Raw genomic sequence first — 23,531 nt, 5'->3', positions numbered from 1 at the left:
GGGATTAGAGGATTAGTCTGCGGTGATATAATTAGCCACGCTGGGAGGCTAAGATTAGCTAACAGACGTGCTAAGCAGGTGCAGCTTTGTGTGACATATTTACACCAGAAAGACATATTGTACTTATATTTATTTACAGGCCCGACATATTTACATATAAATATTTAGCCTTCTCAACCACAAAGTGATAAAGGTCCTTATATCTTTCACTCCTTTTGTAGAAAGGCTTCTAGACTCATAAAATGTCCACATAACCGATATAAATGGGCAAACATGCAAGAGTACTGTATCTAAACAAAATATATCTCTTTGTGCGGGAAAAAACATTTAAACCGCTTAGAAATAATAACTGTATATTTCCCCAAATATCATATTCGCGATAAAAAAAAGATTCGAGATCATTCTAGTTATTTCCTGCTTGATGGATAAACTATGAGAGTACTCGATGACCGACAGGTGATCTGGAGCCAAACTGTGACTGCCAATCTACTGCAAATAACCGCTGTCCTGTCTGTTGCGTAACATGTTTTTTAAAGGGCCGGTTCATAAAACATATTATTCATCAGCAGCTTTTTGTTCTTCAGGAGACTTGAAGCATGTGAAGGTCAGCCATGCAAGAGCTTCTACCCAACTAACCCCATGCAGCACATTTTAGTCATTAACCATGCTTGTGGTGTGACTATGTCTACATCACAACAACTAAAGGATGGATTGCAGACATTCATGGTCCCCAGACGTGTATCCTCATGACTTTGATGATCTTCTGACATTTCCTCCAACATTTTTCACTTCCATCTATGCTAGCAGGACTTTAGACTCTGTCTTGTTGCTGTCAGCACATACAAATCCTAATCACGTGTTTCAGAATCTTACAAAACATCCCAAAACAGTAATGCTTTTGGGATGAATTAGAGACTTCAAGTTCATTAGTAATTAGACGGGTTTCCTGAAAGTGAAGAAATCATTCTAACCTTACTCTATAGACTTATCTTCTCCTTTAGAAATTATTTGAAACGAGAAAAAGACTCTCCTCCCCATATTTACATTCAGCTGACCCATCTCTCTGCTTTCCCTCCTCCTCTTACTCCTCATTGTCTCCCCCTATCAGAACTTCTCTATAGGTCACGTCCCTCCCACCATCCTCTCTGCATTGTCTCTCCCCTGACTCTCTCACCACTGGGCACTCTGCTCCATCAGGCTGATCTCCGGCATGCTCATGCTCCTTCCCTTCCTCGCCCTGGCCTTGATGGCCTCCTCCTCCCCTTCTTCATCCTCTTCCTCGTCGGACCAATCCACCTGCTGCTCCAGATTCCCCCTGGAGCCTCTCGTGTTGCTGCCCCTGAAGAGCTGACCCGAGCGGAAGGTAACAAAAGACAGGCTCTTGCTGCGCTGCTGCTTCTCAAAGACGCCGCCATATTGCGTCTGCATGTCTTCATTTCTGTTCACCTCGTCCATGCGCTCGCGGAGCACTGAGCGAAACAGCCGGGGGACCTCGTGAACCTCAGGCTCCATCTGCGACACCAGCCTCCTGAACCTGCAGTGGGATTATATGAACAGCCCGATATTAAATGACACAAGCATTTACATAATACTCTACAGTCAAGACAAAACAAAACAGACGCAAAAGAGAAGGCAGTTGTAGCCTTAATAATGGAGGTGCCACCGCCCCCAGCTGGGCACTGCAGTCTTTTTAAAGGGGTGCAGAATCCCTCGCTACGCCCCTGTTAGGAAATGAACCCTGATGACATAAAACCAGTACAGTGTTATTGAATAATAGAAAATGAAAGTGAACTAATTGATTCAAAGACTAATCCTTTCAGCTTTAGACCTTTGTAATGCAAAAGCGGCAACAAAAAAACAGGTGTTTGTGCACTGTTTAATAGCTCTGGTTGGGATATCATGTCGAGTCATCTCTTTGAGAAAGAATGGGTCTGGATCTGAGAGTATCCTTGCCTACTCTGCCCATTTCGTTTCTTCTATGTCCAACTCTCTCAGTGTCTCCCTGTCTGTCTCACCTGACGATCAGAGGGCCACACTGTGCAGGAGGGACCTTGACACAGAGGTCCTGCAGCTCCAGCAGGTCGTTGGGTGTCAGCTCGTAGGGCTGTGGGGTCGGGGCGGTGGCCAGCCAGCTGTCGTCAGCTGTGGAGGAGGAGCTGCGCCGGCCTTGTCGACCATCCGTCGCCCGCTCCAAACGGATGCGTTCAGTGCGCTTCACCATGGCCCCCAGCTCTAACATCAGAGTATTGGTTACCAACTCCTCAGAGCTGCGCTGGCCGGGCACTTTGGGCTCAAGGGAGAAAACAGCTGACCAAGGAAACATCTGGGACAGAAGAAAGGAAACAGTCATTAACATTTGCAGACCATTATATATCCTCAGCACTCAGTCTGTAGAATACTTTTTTTTACATTTTGGAAACAAGTGTTATTAGATGTGGGGACTTAATCATGGCTGCTGTAGTTGTTTAGAGAATGTGAGCTTCCATAATCACACAGAAATCTCAGAAACACTGTATAACCTTCACGCCAGACAAATCTTATCATCAGTACAGTTTGTTCAAGTAAAACAGGACTCACAATCATGCGAGTGGCAAACAACTGATACAGCTGATTAATACAAACCACGTCTTCTTATGAAGAATGTTATCGCTTGTTTTTCTCTTGCCCTAAATGCTCTCATGGAGGTTTAATTCTTGTCTTACCGTCATGGAAGTGGGTTAACGAAGCTACAGTGTACTGTTGTCGGACAGAAATCCACCTGTTGTCTGGTAAAGCCTCTGTCAGCAGCCGGATGAACAGCAGGTCTCCATGAGCTTGTGACATTCAAAAAGGGTAAAACTCCTCGGACTCCACAGCTACCTGACTGCCTTGCTACCTTTGACGGTCCTTGGCAGACAGGGTGTGTACTGGAGCCCCGTGGACTGTCTGTGTGTGAGTTTTGGATTGAGAATAAATGTAATCCTGTATTAATAATGAGCGAGTGATGAGAGGAGCTTACCTCACATGAGCGTGCATCTGATATGGTGTGTGTGACAATTTAGGTGGGGTGTTTATTTAATAGCATGGGGCCGGTATCTATTCAAGATACTCTCATTTAATTGAACTTTAACCAGTTATTTTTAATAGTTTTTTTTATTTCAATTTTAAAACTATAAACTGAAGATTTCAGCTCACTCACACAAGCGGGCTGGACAGTGTTTTGCTCAAAGGTACTGTAAACCACTTCCACAGTGTCTGACAGAGATACAGTATTTACGGGCAGGCGTGAATTTTTAACCAGTATACTTTCTGGTTTCAAACTGTTATGCCTCTGCCATTACACCCAGCTCAATCCTTGAAAATAACACAGCGTACGTCTCAAAATAGTCTCCCAGTTCTCAGACAATAATCCCTCAGGCACACCTGTAATTACCAGACTGTTATGGACAAGATTACACAACTACCTGAGTAATCTCTCTTTCTCACACATAGAAACTCTCTTGTCTGGGCCAAATGGTTTTGTATGGAAGGTAACTGCAGGCTAGTTCCTGGGTTTCCGCACCACTCAGCACTGAGCCACCAAATCCCAGATTACATTCAAATCCAGAGCCTACCTGGAAGAATGAGTGACTATAATGACTATTATAATCTAATTACAGCTGCCTGCAGTGGATGGATGCTGTAACTGCTGTAAATACACAGGAACTGGAAGTCATCAACTTCCAGTGTTTACTGACTAAATGTATTTGATTATTAAAAATACTAGAATTCTGCCCAATAGCTACAATCATCAGACATACAAACTCATGAAAGGAATATATCCGTTGTGTTCCTCCAACATCCAACAAAGAACACAGAACGAAAACATGACACCAGCCAAAAACATATGCAGTCTAAGCTTACAAACCACCTTTTAAAGGGCACTTTTGAAGTATTAAAAAATGTTTTTGATTTTAAACATGGCTACATTGGTAGGAATTTGTTTTTCCATCCATGTACCTTTTAAGTGTGATGGGTAATCCGTTCCTTGGCCAGTCACTTTTTCTAGAGTATGGTTTGTGATCTAGCTGCAATGTCTGCTCATATCTTGCAATGGTAATAAAACATATTTTAGTAACAGTTAACAGTATATGAATCACATTTACCGTTTCCTTTCTTCACAATGACCTCATCATCAACAAGTGTGTGAGGGTGTGTAACTGTAGGATTTCTATCGTGTGTGTGTGTGTGTGTGTGCGTGTGTGTGTGTGTGTGTGTGTGTGTGTGTGTTTCCGATCAAGAGAAACTTGAGACGTTCTCTCAGACAGAGATCTCTTCAGTGTCTCTGCAGTGTCTCCCAGGTACGACACAGACACTTAAAGTAGGTTAATAGAGGAAAAGACTTCCTGACACATACCAAGTAACAATAATGTTTAAATTTGATTTTTGTCACTACAGACAATATGGCGGAGGCTCTTTATTGTGACTGTGTTGTCATCGCTAAACAATATAAAGAGTTTACACATCTGACCGCCAGAGGTCCTCAGTAGCTCATATACCGCCGCGAGGACTTTTCCCCAAAACATTCCCGTGCTACGTCACGAGCCCCCACCCCCTCGTGCCACAACGATCCTTTTGGCTTGTCAGCTGCGTGAGACGCGCGCGGCATCTTGTCTCAGATATGAAAACTGTCAGCTAACGTCAATCGTTAGCCTCGGTTCCGTTCAAAGCGACAGTTCGTAACGGTAGTGAAGAAGACCTGGAGGCCGGTGGTACTTTTTAAACGACGCCTATCAGAGCACCGCCACCGGGTCTGTGTGGACCTCCCCCCCCGACTGTGCGCCCTTTGTATACTCTCTAAAGTGAGAGGTAAGTCTAGTGTGTGGTTAGCTAGTAGCATCAGTGCTAGGTCAGTGCTAGTTGTCAGCTACTGACCACTGAAGCACCAACAGTTTGTCTCTATCAGTCACGTTACCGGTTGTGTGAGCGTTGACGTTATTTCACAGGCGGTGGTCCTGGATGGACGTTACGTTTAAATTCAACTTTTTTTTGGGAAGTTGTCTGTTGTCTTTTGCTGTGGTTGAACCTCGTGATAACACGTTGGTGAGAGAACAGGCCACGGTTCAACTTCTGGATCCCCTGTCTCCTCCTCTACTAAACTAAACCTTAGCTAGATTCTGTCTTTAGTTTGCTTAAACGAGAGAGAAGCTAATGGTCATCACACAAAGCTGCCTCTTATTTATGGAGGTGACAGATCCCCTTAAATGCAACAGTGTCAGGTAGATTGTATTCTTAAACAGACATGTTTTAAGGTTTAAACTAATCCACTGATATTTGCATCTTGAACAACATCACACAGCTTTTGTCTTTTATTATGTGAACTTCTTGGATTTTGCTAGTTTTAGTGCCTGTTTTCTAATATCTCAGATATTGAATACCTGTCTCCACCATCTTTATTAAAGATCATATTTTGGCATTTTGCCTTTTTTATTTGAACCTTTACAGTAGAATATCAGTAAATAAGGGATGTTGCAAGTACATAGGATGTGTTTTAGACTAACGTTAGTTCTCAGGAGCACCCTGCCTGCCTCTATCTAAAGGACGTGGACTGAAAACACTAATGTCAACAATGGAAATAACTCCAGGATTTCTTTATTTAGTCGCTGACAAAGTCAGATGTGCTTGAGCATATTAACTGATAGTAAATTGCTTATTTTATCAGAACTATAAGATAAGCAATTTGAGGTTCCTCAGGCTCTGGGAAAATTGTGACAGTGATCTGTTGTTTTATAGCCGAATGTATGAATTGCTGAATAATAAAATAAATTTCATAGATTAATCTGTGATAACAATAGTTGATAGTGGCAGCTCGAAACCAAATGCAGCTTGTTAACCAGCATCATTAATGCAAGGCTTCGATTCAATTAAATCTCACACTCGCTTGGAAGAAGTCTTTCCACAAAAGTGCTATTGTACACGTTGTAGCCACTCCAGAGGCCACAATGAGGCCTCAGTTGAGTATTTCTGCCACTCTCGTTTTAGGAACAGGTGAACACAGTGACATAACCTGTGAGTTATGACCGAAACTGACTGGTGTTATGGTGTTAATAGCCTTAAGCCTGGAGTGCATGTCAAAGCTGAGTTCAGAATTCACTTCTACAGGCTTTTCTTCATTCCTTCTTCATTCAATTTGTGTCCATTTCTTGGTGTTAACCCCTAGTCTATAAAAAGTGCTCGTGCAGTAAATGCAGTGTTTGCAGATTTAACTTGAAAACACTGCATTGCAATTGCAAACATTTTCAGTTTGTAAGTATGCATATAACTGTTGTTGAAGTTTGAGAGAGAAGGAATTTATTTTTGAGCTTGAGGAGCTCTTGGAACATTGCAGGCGGTCTGTGTTGGAAAACACTGAGTCACAGCTGCCCAGCGGACCAGCGTCTTCCTCAGGGATCAGAGCCGTAGCAACATAACATATTCTAGACAGGACACACAGCCACAGATGATTGAAACATGTTTAGATACATGTGGCGTGGATCCTCTGTCACAACACTAATTGGCAAAGAGCTCCCTGCACCTCACTTAACAGGCCTGTACATCCTCTTTGTTTCAGACTGTGTGTTGCTGGTTTCTTCACTCCATGGCTCCAGGAACTGTCTGACTCTGGATCTGTCAAGCCGTGTCAGGCCCAGTTAGAGAGAGATGAGTTGGGCTGAGGAGGACTGGACTGTGGGGCTGTCTGGACGGGTCCAGCAAAAGGTGAAGGAGCTGCAGGTCCATCAGGAGCGACTGTCCAGAGAGAACAAGCAGAAACAGCTGCAACTGGACAACATCCACACAAGCCTCGAAAAACAGACCGCGAAGGTACAAGCAGGCGGCCATGTTGAGAGCCACATCCAAGTCTTCAATTCAATACAACACCATCATCATCTGGTATTTTCATACCAAATCCTGAAATATGTACCGCTCCCTCTTCTCTTTCTCCTCCTCCTTCTCTTCCCTGTCCAGTATGAGGAGGTCCGTGGCGAGCTCCAGTATCTGCAGAAAGAGCTCCGCGGTGTTCGAGAGGAGGCCAAGACAGCGGTGACCAGCAGCGAGCGCCTGACCCAGGAGCTTCAGACTAAGCAGGCCCAAGTATGCTCTCTGGAGGGCCAGGTAGACGCTGCTCGCACCCTCAACAACAAACTCGCCCTCGAAATCAAAAGGTTAGGACCAGTGAACTGACATTCAGTCATGAAGCTGTAATCATTCTCGTTAATGGTGCAAAATTATGAGACAAATCCTTCATCTGTTTCATCAAGACATACTTTTTCATTTGAACTTTCCCCATTCCTGGCCCACACTGAACTCTTTCTATTTGGTTCTTCTTCATATCTCTCGCTCTCTCGCTCTCTCGCTCTGTCTCTCTCTTTCCTTCTTTCTTTCTCTCTCTTTCCTTCTTTCTTTCTCTCTCTTTCCTTCTTTCTTTCTCTCTCTTTCCTTCTTTCCTTCTCTCTCTTTCCTTCGCTCTCGCTCGCTCTCTCTCAGGCTGGAGGCAGAGCTGGAGAATCTGCAGAACAGCAGCAGATCGTCAGATACTACGCTGTTTTCTACACCCTGCTGGAATACAACATCACCCTGGGAAAACAGCGGTACAGTCCTGTTTTTATTCTCTCTGGTGGTGTATGTCTTTTCATTAATGGACGAATAATGTTGAGAATAAACTGAAAATCCAAGACTCCCAAATGAGCAGAGAGGTTATAAATACACTCCCTTAGCTCCCGTCCTCTCCCAACCCTTCACTCTCTGAGGACTGTTGTAGTTCTCTTTCCTCTCATGTCAGTAAACCATTTGGGTCTTCACTGCTGTTGTTATGTTCAGCTTTTGTGATTTTCTTTAGGAACCAAGTCCAATCAATATGCTGTGTTTTTGCCCTGTAGGGAGTAGAAAGGAGGAGAGGCCGGGTAGAGATGAAGGGCCGAGCCGGGCACTTCATATTCGAGTAAGTACCAGCTTGTTTTTGGGCTGACCTATGCAATGGCTTGTTCAAGACCGATGTGGGTTTTTACCTTAAAGCTGTTTGAATTGATTGTTCTCTGTTTTTCTTATTGTCAACAAATTCCATGAGAAGACCAAAACCGACGTTGTGTCAGTCAGTCTGTTAATACTTTGTGACCCTCCTAACATGTCTGTGTCTCTCAGCCTGTTAGTTTCTACTGAGGACAGACATCTTTAAAAAGGTCTTAAAAATACAGTTTCATTCTTTGTAAAAAGCTCAGTAATTTTCTATTATATTGTGATAAACAACTACTTAGTCTAAAGTGATAATAATAAGCAAATACTAACTCAAATTTCTCAGAAGATCTGAATTGATCAGAATTTTGCTTATGGGAATACCTCATTGTAGTTTTAAGGGCAAAAGGAATGAAAAAGTCAAAATGTATATCAGTAAAATGCAGTTTAAGTGAAAGAACATTAACCCTGTTTGTAAATTCTTTTAAAATGTTCTTTCTAGTTTGACATCCTGTTCACATCCTCCTCCTTTCTTTTCTCCTCCCTTCTGCAGCAGCTCCAGTTCTCCGAAGTCGGCTCAGCCTCGTCACCACAACACCAACACAAGAACACACCCCAACGCCATCCGTCCGACCAATCGGACGTCTTCTCCACTCCCTCGGCTGCCTTTCCGTGGGAACAGGATAACTCGAGGCCAGCAGCCAGGAGACCGTCCCCGAGCGCTCCCCAGACACCCTGCACGGATGTCATCGGTCAAGGCCAGTCGGAGACGAGGGTTTGTGGGAAGGAGAAGAACCACCGGACAGAGACAGACAGTGAGTGATGTAATATGGTCACGACTGGGTGTCGCCCATTTGTAGTTGCAAATACAAACATGCAGCTCAACACGGCAGCATGTCTCCTAAATAGTTAATCAAGCAATCTGGATAACTAACTAAGACCAGGAAACACGTTGTCTTTGTGAGACAATCCCTTGATTCTCCTCTCCAGAGGCCACAGCAGCAACAGCTCAGTCACAGCTGGCCTCAAATTCATTCTGAGAGATGGAGAGCAAAGTCTGGTCAGAATGACTGAGAGTTGACTATTGTTAATAAGCCAAAGTGTCATTTTGGAAGGCTGGTGTTACTTTATATTTTTCTGATTGTTGCTTATGAATGTGATTCCATGAAGTTAGAAAATGGCTTAAATGTTCATATTTACATCGAGGCTAATTCACACTGAAGCTTTTCTTCAGCTCTGATGGGACTACCTCAACAAATCTCATGTACTCTTGTTTAACCTCAACAATTGTTACGCAAGACTTGTGTAGAAATCTCTGGCTCAGCCGGAGACTCCGCCCCCAGGCCAGCTCCATGGTGTACAGTGTCTCTTCGTACACTTACTAATTGTGGTATCACGCTCCTCTTTCTCTCTGTTACACTCCATTCACAGTGTTTGTTCAGAGGAGGAAGGAGACTGTTCAATGTGAAACAATAAATGCTTCTTCTAGCTGCTGGGACACAGAGGGGGAGGGATCAGTGTTTACATTAGGTGTGCTGTTTGCTGCTGTGTTCTTTTATTGCGCTCTTCTCTACTGTCACACATACTTTATACACGTTGCAGGACCTTATTCAGATTTGCTTGTTAAAGCTGTATTTGGTAAATGTAAATTGTAGAAAACAGTAAGTTCTTTTTAGTAGTACAACAAATTGTGATTAATAATTAATTCATTGTGATTCATTTGAAAAAGACACTTAAAACGTTGAACAGTATTGTAAAACTAGAAAAAGCATTTCCTGCTGAAAATGCGTTGGAATGCTGAAAACTGAAACGAATCGCAAAAACATTGCTGAAAATGGATATCCAATTCAAAAACAAATTGCAAAAACCTTAATAATTCAAAGAGTTTAAAGATTACAAATGTGAAAAGTCATATCATCGTGTGAGTCTGTGTGTTTATCAACATCACTAATTGGCTCAATCGCGAACACCTGTGTGCCTGAAGCCATTTGAAAATATTCTCCATAGAGATCCCATTGAAAATAAAAAGCTTAATAATTCAAAAAGTTTAAAGGCTAGAAATATGAAAAGTCATAGCACCCCTCTGGTGAAAGAGCTGAACATTTTAATAGTTGAACGGTTTCTGTAGCTTAAAAAATGAAGGAGGAGAAGCGGTGCGACGGAAGAAATAGAAGAAGTTGAATAAAGATTCGAAGAACAATAGTTGGAATGCTTAACAGCATTCCAACAATAAAGAAACATGATAACAATAGTTGGAATGCTTAACAGCATTCCAACAATGAAGAAACATGATAACAATATTTGGAATGCTTAACAGCATTCCAACAATAAAGAAACAGGATAACAATGGTTGGAATGCTTAACAGCATTCCAACAATAAAGAAACATGATAACAATAGTTGGAATGCTTAACAGCATTCCAACAATGAAGAAACATGATAACAATATTTGGAATGCTTACAGCATTCCAACAATAAAGAAACAGGATAACAATGGTTGGAATGCTTAACAGCATTCCAACAATGAAAGTACAGGACAAACTATTGGACAGACGTTGATTTCCTCCACAGGCTTTGTGAACATGTCATACAGTTACAACAGCTGTGCTGATCAATGAGTCGGTATGGATTGACCCCATTAGTGAAGACTCCAGCTGTGTGTTGTTGACTGTTGCTGGTCAGTTGTAAGAAAGCAAAGTGTTCTTGCTGATAATGTCGATGCTCATTTTGAGGGAAGAAATCTCATAAATGTGTTTTCCTGTACTTCTCTTCCCTGTTGTCTCTCTGTTGCTCTCCACCCACTCGTTCACCTTTCCTCTATTTAGAGTGGAAATCCTTCTAATATATCCTCAAATATTTTGATGAACACAATGTAATCAATATTTGTGACAGCTGTTTTCTTCTGGAAGATGGTGGGCAGTGATGCAAACTGTATATCATTTTAGTAAATAAGATAAAACTTTTACAAACACTGGTACGGTTCTTTAAGGACTTAAAAGATATTTTAAAATTGACTTGGTGGTGTTCATCGGAGCTTATGAGCGCATTAACTGGTGTGTCTCTGTGTTTCCGGTCCATCCAGCAGCATCTTTAACAGACGCGTGGAGTCGTGTGACTGCTCTGGAGGAGGAGCTCTGTGCGAAGGCCGGGACGCTGAAGTCGATCCAGAGCGAGATGGTGCAAAGCAAGAAGGCGCTCGGGACCACAGAGCTCGGCCTTCAGAAAGCCCGCGATGAGCTCAGCCTGGCACACACACGCATGGCCCAGGAGAGTGAGCGGGTAAAAACACCCACTATCACAGCTGAGTCCACTGGTGGGACTACTACACACGTGTTTCATGCAGCTGTATTTTCCCAAATGGGTGTCGCCCTCATTTGGCAAAACATTTCTCTTTGACTTTCCTGAAAACAACAAACGTGTTTGGAATATTTTGTTACACAATCCGTTATTATCGGAGCTGTAGAAAGATCCAGCTGATATTTTGTGAAATCGAACCATTTGTCAAACAATGTTCAAAGCCGAGGAGAGACTGGGAGGGGCTGACAAGTGTCTCATTTGTTAAGAGTACGGTATCTATGCTAAGTTCTCACAGTGGTGGTGCTTTCCTTGTGTTAGAATGTCAAATGCAGATCAATAATTAGCACCACAAGATAAAATAAACAAGGTAAACAAATTGAAAACAATATAACAAATGTGTTAAAAACACGTAAATGCAAATTTTACTTGCATATCCAAAGACACAAACATGTACACTTAAGAATAATTGAATACGTGACTACTCTTTAGCAGGGTACGCACTCTTAAGCCCGTGATGGAAACGAAGAACGTTGTCTTATTGTCAATTTTAAAGAGAGCATGTCGTTTGTGTGGCAGGTGTCAGGAGCTGAGCAAAGGCTGAAGCACCTACAGGAAGAGCTGAAGTGTCAGAGGCAGAACACGGAGAGCAGCCGGCTGCAACACCAACAACGCTCCAAGGAGCTGGAGAAACAACACCAGAGGGTGAGATGGGTGATGTGGACAGATTAAGAGAAGATGCTCTGAGAGATGGCTGAAGGAAGCAAGAGAAGATTTTGGATTTTTGTTTCATTCAACTCTTACAAACAGTGTATTTGTTCCACATTACAGTTGAGGATGGTGGCTCAGATTTAGTTGATTGTGTCCAGGATGTGATCGAGCTTCAGAAGGAGAGGCAGAGTCTGGAGAAGCAGCATCAGCAGGAGGTGAATAAGCTCAACGTGGAGGTCCAGCAGGCCAGGACGCTCCACAACGCCCTACAGGCCCAGGCTGACAAGGTAAACATACACACAAAGTACATGCATATACACATGAACAAGGCACTAATATGTTTTTTGTTATCCAAGTACATTCACGAAGATAGTCTTTAATTCAGATCTGTGTGAACATTGGAGGAATATGTACATATTGTTTACATGTTTGTTCATAAGTCTGCTCTGTTTTTTCAGCGATTCCCTCTTTCTCTTCCTTGCTTCCTCGTCTGTCTTCCTTCTCTTCTTCCTCTCTTTTTCCTGGTACTTGTATTACTTAAAGAAAAGGTCCACGCACTGTTCTCTCTTGTTTTTCCCACACTTGCTTCTTACTCTTTTTGCTTTCTCTCACTCTCTGTTTCACTCTCTTGCCCTCTTGTGTTTGTGTTTCCTTTTTCTCCACCCGCTGTCCTCTCCGCGTCGTCGTCCTCTCGGTTTCTCCCCAGTGGAAAGGTTGAGCAGCGAAGGTAATGACTGTGTGTCGAATGCTTTTGGTCACGGGAGCGTGAAACAAACTCATAACGTGTGTGGGAGAAATGGTAAAGAGTTCAAAGTGAGCGAGGTGTGAAGGTAGATGGAAGATTTGTCTGAAGGTGTGTTGAGGCAAGCTGCATGACTGCAGACATGGAGGAGTGTGTTTGTGCTTGAGGACATGTGGTGTTGCAATCCTTTATTCTTTCATTTGGATTTCCTTTTTGTGAAGGAATGCTGTGGTAGTTATTTTGTAATCAGTAGCACAATAATACAAATCTACGAGGCTTTTGAGTATTCAAAAAGAATCCTATGCTTTCAGACGTGTTGTAAAAAGTCTGAACAATGAGCATTCATTCTAACGCTGTAAGCCCTTTGTAAACCACACAGATCTTATCTTGTTACATCCGACAAGGTTACACAGCGTAAACACACAGCAGAGGCACAGCTTGTGTCCAATCAAATCGCACGTTCAACTGCTGATAGGGCATATTTCGATTCACACAGCACTTTATGGAGTTTGTTTTCTAAGTTTGCAATTGCATGGCGTTTCAGTCGTGACTAACCAGCAGAACTCAATGTTTTAATGATTGTCTTTTAGATGTTTGAATGCAGTTAATGAACTGGTTAAAGCATTGTCTGAACAGTATACCACAGCCTTGTGTTTCCTAAGGAACATTTGCATAAGTTGTCCCAACAAACTGGAGAAAGCAGGAAGATCGCTAACACGGGAAAACTCAAAATGATCAGCTGGTTTGATTTGTAGGGACACATCATTTACGAGCTGTTAAGTTGTGGCAGGAAGTAAGTAAAAATAGATTCTACAGTCCATGCTACGTCTCTCAGTAGTAATGAACTCCATCCTGAGTAAAGTAGTTGAACTGGTTACACCACGTATGACAGGAACTTATGTCACTAGATTTCTGTTCTTGGCTGACTTAGAATTGGGTCAATCGATGTAGTAGAACAAAGCCCATATGGACCAGTAAACTAAATCAGCAGTGATCTTATACAGCACTCTACAATAACTCTGCCTTAAACACTGGTCACGTGTACCATGACATGAGAATTTGATATCAGCACTGGTGGGAAGCCGATCAGCCTGTTAAGTCTTCCTCACTTTCCCCACAGAGATCCTCACTATTGACATTAGACACAGCTTATGCCCGTTATTGATCACTGATTCCTCTCCTGCTTCCTGTTCCCTTCACTGCTCCTGACTCCTGCGCCTACAACTACAGACATTCATTTCTTCTTCTTTTTTTTACCTCCTACTTTCACCTTTTTCTTATATATTTTCTCACCAATCTTCTTTCATTTAATTTTCCCGTTTTTAATCAGCTACTGAGTCCTAATATCCTGTATCAGCTGTCTCTACAGAAGCAGATGTTGAACAAGGAGCTGGACGCTCTGAAAGAGAAACTAAAGTGGACGGAGGGACAGCTGCAGGAGAGCCAGAAGAAAGAGTCTCAGACACAAGCCAAACTGACGGTAACACACACACACACACACACACACACACACACACACACACACACACACACACACACACACACACACTAGTGATGGTCCTGAGTCTAGTGAGACACTGACTCACTTTAATTATTCATTAGCTGAGTGTGGGCAGTAGATGGATAATGAACTCCATACATTTTTAAACGACGTCTTAATGTGCCATATGTCAGTCTAAGATGAGTTAATAAATTATAAGTAAATTGTGGCTTCTTCAATCATCCAGCTGCTACATTATTATGTAATAATAAAGGTTTAGCGTTGGAGAGCATTTCACAGAGCTAAACATATGATTTGTCTGATATTTATTTCTTAAATGGCCTCTCCTGTCCGTCACTATGGCAAGAAATCATACAAACATATCCTCCTGTACTCGAAAAAGCCCAACTGTTCTATAACTAACACTGAATCTAGATGGTGAACTGTTAAACCTGCACACAAGAACAGCCTTTTCTAAAACTATAAGAATTAGACCAAAGCAGACTCACATTTTAACCCTCCACAGTAGTTTGTTTGTGGTTCATTACATGTATAGCAGCTTGCAACATCAGCATTAATGCTGCTGCATTTATCTGTGGTTTGTTGTTATTGTGACACTGACGTTATGTAGCTGTCAATACATACCTCTTACAAAGTTATTGCTTATCTGGAAGTCCTGCTGCACAAACATCTCAGGTATATAGCAAAATTGGACTTTTGACAGACCTTTATAGTATATAGTTATCAGGGTCTTAGTTTTAAACTGATCAGGAGAAATGAAGGATGTGTCATCACAAACATACATCTGTTAGACACATTGTAAAGAGGCTGTTGTAGAGGTTTTAATGTCAACAAACTAATATTTCAAAAGTCTGTCTCAAAACAGCTGCATTCAATCCATTTTATTTGTGTGTTGTTGTAACTCCCCCCCCATTAGGAAGCTCTGCGAGAGGCAGAGGGTGTGGCAGTGAGTCTGGAGCAGAGCAGGAAGAGAGAGCGAGCTCTGGAGGAGGGGAGGAGACTGGCAGAGGAGCGAGCTGACGCCCTTCGTCTCCTCAAAGAACTGCAGGGTGAGGAGCGAGCTGTGTGCAGGAGAGAGGACAAAGCCGTGACGTTTATCAGTCATGGGATACGTCCACTGGGAGGTCAAGAAGTCAGCAGTTTGTGGGGATTCGGTGTCTTGCTAAAAGTCACCAAAGCGAACAAATACACGATCAATTCAAATCTTATAAAGGGGTTATGGACGTTAATCATTTTAGTGGACGAGTCCTAATGAGTGCTTGACATTCACGGATTCTACAATACATGCCATGTAAATTCTCCTCTAATGCAAAACTCTCTTATCCCGGTGCTGCCCCCTGCTGGTCGTTGATACGCCGTACACTTTCTCAAATCAAAACAAATGTAACTATGTATGCCAGTAATGCATTACAAATAGAGATAAGCTCTGATTTTTGTATTTCTTTTAACTTCAGAGCAAAAGGCTGTCCCAGCAACCCCTCTACAACCTGTCCAGTTTTGCCCTGTTGGGCAGAGTTTCTCCCCTCAACCTTCTCACTCTCGACCATCAACTCACACCAAGAGGCCCAGTGACACCACCCTAGCCGAGCAGAGGAGGGAAGAGGATGTGGAGAAGAGAACGGCAGAGATCGCAGCATCTTACCCGTCTGACAGGGAGCCAGGAGAAGGCATCGACTCCGAACACATCACTGACCTTATCTCCTCAGACTCTGAGCGTTTACAAAGGGGACGACACAGAAGTACCGAGGTGGAGAATAAAAGCAGAAATGAAGCGATGGAGAGTGACAGCTCTGGGACAAACAAGCGGTCCAAATTTGATCAAGGGCTCTCTACTGCTGCTGGTACGCCCACCAACACCTCTATGGGTTGTGACCGTTGCAGGGCCTCTGAAGACCTCAAGAGGGAGAACGCCACACTGCGTTCAGAGCTACATGACGCACGTGAAGAACTGCAGCAAAGACTTGAGGACTTGGAAGCCCAGCGACGGGCAGAGACGGAAGCCAGGACCCGGCTGAAACAACTCAGCCACAAACGTGCCAGCCAGGCTGTGGAGAAGGGCGATCAGGACAAGGAATGGAAGGCACAGCTGGAGAGTGAGAGGGCTGAGACGGAGAGGTTGAGGACGGCCATGGCAGCTTTGGAGACAGAGATGATGAGAGGAAGGGAGGAAAGAGAGGAGAGGGAGAGAGAGGAGCGGGAGGAGGAGGAAAACAAAGCGCTACAAGACCGGGAGAGTGAAATGATAGAGCTTAATATCCAGCTAAAGAAACAGCTAGCGGAGGTGAAAGGCCAGCTGGCTTTAGAAAAAGAAGAGCGGAAGAGCGAGGAAGAGGAGAGGAACCAAATAAACAACACAGACGTGGATGTAAAGAAAGAGTTGAGAGCGAATTTGGAAGAACTTAAAGTTGAATTGGAAGAACTGAAGCGCAGCAGAGAAGAAGACTCGCTGGAAGAGGAGAAACTCTCATTGGCCAACAGCCCGCTAACATACTTGACCCTCCACGATGATGAGCTCAACTTCAACATCGTTCGCTGCGGCAACAAGCTCCTCCCCTCACCAGAGCAGCACCTCCTCTTCTGCCAGTCCACCAACCAACGCAACATGCTTGTATCTCCGTCTGACGAGGAGCAAACGGGTGTAGTCTCCTCCGACATGGAAGACGACAGACAGAACTATCTGGGAGGGCCTCCCCTGTCCGACCACAGACGGTCACTTTCTGACCTCCAGAAGGTTGAGCCCGTCTCCTCAGATCTGACTAAAGAGGTGGAGCTGCTGCAGAAGGAGAATACAAAGGAGACGGAACGTGCCAACCAGTACCAGGTTAAACTGGAGGCCCTGCAGAGCCAGGTTAGTAAAGGTGGATCTACAGTTTAGTGCATTCAGTTTGTCCAACCACAGAAGAACCATTTATATTAGAAAACTATTTTATATACTGAATCAACACTTGGATTTAGAGCAGAAAAAATATCTAATTGTGATTATTTTGACTGACTGTTCAATTGTGTTATGATTTGCGATATTAGAGGGAGTTATAATGTTTACATAATTATTCTTATTTTCAATGAAAAAACATTAAAATGATTTTGGTGAGAAAGGAAATCTCTGCTGCACGACGATATTTAATTAAAAAAGGTAGTTTGACACATTCCGCCTTTAACAAAGGCTTCATGTGATTTGAAAATTGCAATTTTGATAAAATATTTGATTAATTGTTAAGCCCTACTTTGATTATGAGTCAACTCAGTCAAAATAGGTGATGTAGAATAATAATATTTAAGTTTTGAAAGAAGCCTCTCGGGGCCGCTGTAGAGTAGCTACTACTCTGCTTGTTCCCAGTTTCTCTTCAACACTTTCTCTATTCTTCTGTCCTTTTATTTTCTTCTCAGGTGACACGTCAGACAGAACAGCTAACCACAGCCTTTGAGAACCAGAGTCAGCACATCTCCGGTCTTCTGTGTGAGCTACAAGAGAAGGAGAGTGCCCTCCTCATCCAGGGAGAGGAACTGCAGCGCTACAAGCAACAGCTGGATGCACGCAAGGCCGACGAAGAGGAAGAGGAGAAGAGACGAAGAGAGGAGGTGACGGTCAAGGAGGTGGAGGATGGAGAACAGAAAGAAGAGACACAAGATGATAGGTCTGAGGAGATCTCAGGGCTTCAGTCAAACCAGGAGTGTCCTGTCACCGTCCTCACCAAACCAACACCTATTAGTGACGAATCAGACAATGAAGGCTTAAGGACCGGGGACCAGGATCCAGGCTCGCAGGACGAGACTCTGAGTGACCAGAGTAACCATGACTCTGCTTGTTTGGTGGGTGAGACTGAGAGCAGTCAAGAAGGAGGTACAGCAGACATGGTCGCAGAACTGCTCGCCCTCCGACAGGAGAATGAGCTCCTGAAACAAGCAATGGAGGACTGGAATGTCTCAGACACCAAGACCTCAGCATTGCACACTGACGGAGAAAAACAAGAAGACCAAGTCAAGCAAAGCCAAAACACAGGAAATGCGTCTCTGTCCTGCTTAGCGGAGCGGAGGTCATTAAGTGCGTCGGACGATATCGCCGCTGACGCACAGCAGCCGCTGCTTCAGGATGTGAAGAGGATGGAAGATTGGAGGAGTACAAAGGCTGAAGAAGAGCTGGAGGCGGAGTCTGAGCTGCAGATCAACCGCCTACAGCAGCAGGTAGTGACAGCATGCGACCTCTTACTACCACAACAATGACGGGACAAAAATAGGTTCAATTATCACGTACCCAGGAAAATGATATATATATATATATATATATATATATATATATATATATATATATATATATATAATGGAGAAACGTATAGATGTTACTGTTGTACAGTTATATCATTGTTAGGTTTTACTTATGTTCAGCTTTATTTGGGTTGATTCTGTCTGTCCTGTCTTTCCCCTCCTGTCCAGGTGGAGGCGCTGCAGACGAGGTTACGCGCTCTCTCTGCAGAGACCAAGCAGCAGGCCGAGGAGCTTGTTGTGTGGAGACTGGCCTCCCAACCAGCCCCAACGTTTCACCAGTTCCTTCCCAACACAGACAGCCAGTCTGAGACCCAGGACCAGATCTCTGCTGTCACACAGTCCAGTGGGACGCCCCAGGACCAGGCTCCGACTGTGACGGTTCAGGTTCAGGCGCCTTACCTGGGTGTTCAGGAGAGCCCTGACATTGTGACGGTCGTCAGAGAAGATGAGTTGTTCCTCTCCTGCTCGTCCAATAAACTGCAGGGCCGCATGTTGTTCTCCAGGTAACACTCCCACGCTAGGGCTAAAGAAGCAATGACAAATATGCCACTTACCTGCATTTGAAGCTTGTGTTAAATGCACATATGTAAGATGTTTATGTTAGATGTAAAGCAAACACAATGTATGTCTGTTTGTAGGTTTCTGTCGTCTGCTTTTGTGTTTGCTTTGGATTCACTTTATTGTTCTTGTTTTACTGAAAGACTTCAGAACAGCAACTTGAACCCTGAACCAAAGAGTCTCGATCCGTCTAAAAAGACTGCAGCACTTCAGGAATGTAATCAGATTGTTCAGGTGATTTGTTTTTAATCTCTCACTTGTACACCAGACCATTATGTGTGTTTTATGCTCGTTTATGTCAAGGTTTTAAGCTAGTTATAGATAATTGCAGTCCATTTAGAATGATTTCGGACTGAAGTAGTTTTTCTAGTGAATCTTAATTTTACAAGTCCGTCATGTCCGAAGAATCTCCTCAGACATTTTTGGGAAATAACTGTAATTTGGTGCAAATTATAGTGAAAATAGAATGAATTGTTACACAAATTAAACAATTCCAAGTCACTGCAGTGTAACCCAGACATGTATACAGAATAATGTTCTCAGTAGTGAATGAATAATGATTGCGTTTAGACAAAGCTGTTCTTTCAAGGAAATTACTATTTTCCATATAATTAGTACCAAATTACACATTTATTGCCAAGAAACGTCTTATTAGATTATTAGGAAAAACTCAAAACACCTGCGTGTCCTCAGTAAAATGCTTTAGTTCACAGGTTTGACTTGTGACACAACTTTGTTGACATGTAAGTTTAGGCCTTTAATCGTTACGTGTTTTTCTCTTGACTAAGGAATCTGAAAAAGAAAACCATGAGATCACCCTCGTGCACCCGTTAAATACCTGTCAAACACACCACAAAGAGAAGAGAGACACCGAAGTTATCCAGATGTCATCTGAGAAAGCTGGTCAACCGCATGCCACCAAAGTCTCGAGACTAAAGCCGACCAAATCAGCTGAGTGTTACACGGGGACTCCCGAGGCCGTGTCTAATGCCTCCAGACCCACCAATGAAATAAAAACAACACACGACTCTTCAGACAAAGATGTCCGGACAGACGTGAGAAGTGTCGGCAGTCAAACGGAGGAGGGTCTGTGTCCTCGCTGTGCTCCAGCGACCTCTGACCTCCGCTGTGCGTACACACAGACTGAGGAGGAAGAAGAGTCAGGGGACCCCCGTCCTGCCTCTGTTGTCCCATCACCTGAAGGAGCAGAGTTACGAGACAGAGTGTTGTTCTCGGGTTCCTTCCCCATCCCGACCGACCCGGCCCGTCTGGCCGAGAGAATCCGCCACAACAGAACGCAGCTGTCAGCCGCCTTTGACGACACAGAGTATGAACCCTACGGTCTGCCGGAAGTCGTTATGAAAGGTATCTTTTTCTACCTCAGTACTGGGAGCATGGATGTGAAAATGATATACAGATGTTACTCTTAATGAGGGTCTGATTGGTCGAGTTCATGGGTGCAGTCCTTAAATATCTGAATCTTGTTCGTGACTCTTCTGACCCTGTGACGAAGTTCCTGCTGTTAGTGATGTTTTATCTTATGTGCTCTTTATTTTTGTACTTACGCACTCTGTTCTACATCTGCTTTAATCCTCTGTCTTCCCCTCTCCCCGCCCTGCAGGATTTGCAGACATCCCCAGTGGTCCCTCGTGTCCCTACATTGTGAGAAGAGGTTTGTTGGGGACAACTGTCATACCTGTCCCTCAGAAAGACCAGAGACAGGAGGAGGAGACGGATTAAAGCTCAGCTACAGGTAACCTCCAGAGACACTGGTAGAGAAATGTAAAAGGCATGTTGAGTAAAAATTAGTGAACTTTACATTTTCTGAATAGAAAAAGATACAAACAAACAAAACAGAACCTAAAGCTTGTTTGTTCTTGTATACCTCTTTAAAAAGTTGAGGTTCTTGTATTGCTACACTAGATCCTTTCCTTTAGGATAAGGGAACTGCTGGTTGTAGCCTCAATCTGCTGTCCCTCTGAATATACGTACTCAGCCTGCTTTAATGTTATGTGTTATGTCATGTAGGTGCACAGCGAGGAACTCATTGATGTCTGTTGTTTTTATCCCCCAAATAAAAGACTATCATCGAACCAAGTGCAACAGTGTGGCACAGCGACACCCGTTAGTCGGATCAATTCATTGTTGGTTGTGGTACAAGAAGAAATAAGAATATACCAGACTTATCCTCTTGTCTCCACAAAATTCTTGGAAGCAAGTGAAATATTGTATTTCATTTTTACCATTTTCTTTTTTATTTGGTTGTGTTAAAATTTCGACACTATCAAGACAAAGGTATCGTCTTACATTAGCATGTGTTTTGTGCACTGGTTGTCTACAGATCTGGTGGACGGAAGCGATCACTGTGGCTCGACCTTGAACCTCCGTGATGGACGACAGCAGCTTTGCAGGGACGCTCCCGTCACCAGCAACCTGAAGCCCTTCAGACCTTCAAACAAACACAAGACCAGCGCTACCAGTGCTGCTCTCATGCATGGACATCTGTATGCGTGTGCAGGTAACTGGGCCTGCACTGGCAGAGTGAACTCTTCCACTGTGGATCTAAAACGTCTAATTGCTGCTGGAGACTTAGCTGTCCATCACAAGGCTGTCACTGTACTAACACCTGTATATTTAGGTACAGAGGTAGGGATTTAGTGATGTGTGTTTTGTATTTATTTGACGTTTACAACCACTTTTCCAAAGGGACTGTTTAGTTTTAAGTGTCTCAGCATTAGTGACTTCACCCTGCTATGAATGAAATGGTGCCTAGCTGACGCTTTTATAAACAAGCGCTTGTCAAGATAACTGACTTTTTCCAAAAGCGTGACGCCAAGAGAGGCCTGTTGTTAAAACGCGATCTGTATATTTTCTTCTTTTTAAATCGCAGACGACACTTGAATGTGTTTTGGTCGTCGGCTGAAATGTGTGAAAGCACATAAAGAGTGTGTGAGAGAGACGTTGGCTGTGAATATGGACATGCGTGTCCTCATCTTGACGGTACTGTTTGTAGATGTGTGTATGTGAGGGGGGGGGTGGCACATGTCTATGACTCAGTGTAACCTGTGTTTCCGCTCCATGTATGGTGAAACACACTGCGCTCCCTCTCTCCTGCTGCTGCTGCTGCCCGGCTCCTCTGTCTCACACTAACGAGCACTCAGTGGTTGAATTGACTAAAAACAAATTATTCTAAGTTTTATTTGAGCATACAGATAAATGTAGTTGGTTTATTTTTATTTAATCGGTTGTAATTTATTTGAGTGATTTGACTATTTTTGACAGATTTTGGTTCTTGCACATTTGTTACTGTGCCATAGACGACAGTAGCTCACGTGTATGTACACTGTAGATTTTGGAGATGCATCTGGAGTTGACGTACAGTTTGTATTCTGTCCTATAACGGAGGATCGCACCACTTTGTTTGCCGAAAACATTTGTCCAGTTAGTTAAAGGAAAGTTTCATATTTTTTGTGGTTGTAGAAGCTGAAATGAAACTGAAGCGGTCTGAGTTCACGCCTGGTTAGACCAGATTCTGATACAGCAACATATTCTGTGTAGAAGTTTGGAGACGTAGAGACTAAACTCGCAGGTTTAGTTGGAGTTTTGAGCCCGTCGGTAACGTTAGCTCCTGGAGAAGTTTAGCTCGGTCGCTGTTCGCTCATGGGACGATAAGGTCACAGTTTATTCCAGAGGCGTATTTGTGCCATCGAGTCTTGTCTGATAACTGTCCACCAACTACAGTGGAGTTTAAATATTAGTGAGGAGCTGCGTCACACCCACTAATCAGTGTTTACTTGCTGAGTTCTGAATACTAACACGAAGAGGGATTTTTCACACAAAAAGGATGAACTAACTGAAGTCTCATGATAACTGTGGGTTTTGTCGCTGATTTAAAAATGCTGAAATTAATTCAAGAAAGTTTACTTCGTGACCATTAAATCTTTCTACACATATTGGGATGCGAGTATTGTTTTGAGACACACTTGAAAAAATGCGAACCTATTCCTTAAAAGCTGAGCTGGCTTTCAGTCGATGATTTCATTGTTGGTGTTGAAAGTGTGGAGTGATTTCTTCTTTTATGTTTACATTTTATTTGGTGGTGGAGTCGTTCTCTTCTGGCCCTGACTCGGCCAGAACAGACTGGACTGTCGTGACTCGATGCCATTGCCCCCCCCCCCCCCCCCTCCGACACACACAACACACACACACTTCCCCTCCCTTTCAGCTCTGGGAGCTCTGGGAGCTCTGGGATCTCTGGGATCTTTCATGTGATTTATTTTTTTTATTTTTTATTTTTTTTCTCCTTTTTTTTCCTGTTGTTGTGTTTGCAGCTACAATAAAAGGCGTGCTCATAATTTAACCGTTGTCTCTCGTGGATTTATTTGTCTTTGAGCGCCGTTGAGTCTGAGAAGCTAGGCTGTTTACTGTCGATCATGATTTCACATTAGAGGTGTTTGCTGCTGCTGGACATTTGAGTCTAAAGGAGCGCCGTGGTCCAATGAGGAGAGCCTCGGAG

General features: G+C 43.4%; 2 protein-coding genes across 2 annotated transcripts; one reads left to right on the top strand and one right to left on the bottom strand.

The window, feature by feature from the left end:
- Nucleotides 1-1,170: 1,170 nt before the first annotated feature.
- On the bottom strand, nucleotides 1,171-2,323 carry LOC306777896 (protein RD3; the record flags this gene model as incomplete). The annotated part of the gene is made up of 2 exons (XM_079269203.1): nucleotides 1,171-1,534; nucleotides 2,016-2,323. The coding sequence occupies 2 exons, from the start codon at nucleotides 2,321-2,323 to the stop codon at nucleotides 1,171-1,173; spliced, it is 672 nt and encodes a 223-aa protein (XP_079125329.1).
- A 2,336-nt stretch (nucleotides 2,324-4,659) lies between these two features.
- LOC306777895 (uncharacterized protein) lies at nucleotides 4,660-23,375 on the top strand. Its single transcript, XM_079269202.1, has 18 exons — nucleotides 4,660-4,827; nucleotides 6,569-6,819; nucleotides 6,964-7,160; nucleotides 7,483-7,586; nucleotides 7,875-7,936; nucleotides 8,501-8,762; nucleotides 11,029-11,225; nucleotides 11,820-11,945; nucleotides 12,110-12,238; nucleotides 14,051-14,173; nucleotides 15,111-15,243; nucleotides 15,649-17,042; nucleotides 17,582-18,376; nucleotides 18,626-18,960; nucleotides 19,159-19,249; nucleotides 19,804-20,380; nucleotides 20,637-20,768; nucleotides 21,357-23,375. Exons 2-17 carry the CDS (start codon nucleotides 6,658-6,660, stop codon nucleotides 20,753-20,755), a joined length of 4,806 nt encoding a protein of 1,601 aa, XP_079125328.1. The 5' UTR covers nucleotides 4,660-4,827; nucleotides 6,569-6,657; the 3' UTR covers nucleotides 20,756-20,768; nucleotides 21,357-23,375.
- Nucleotides 23,376-23,531: the final 156 nt, after the last annotated feature.

This window comes from Melanostigma gelatinosum, assembly GCF_949748355.1.
Source record: "Melanostigma gelatinosum genome assembly, chromosome: 5".
NCBI classification, from domain to species: Eukaryota; Metazoa; Chordata; class Actinopteri; order Perciformes; family Zoarcidae; genus Melanostigma; species Melanostigma gelatinosum.
Note: the sequence above shows the minus strand (reverse complement) of the source record. Positions and strands in the feature narration are given on the sequence as shown.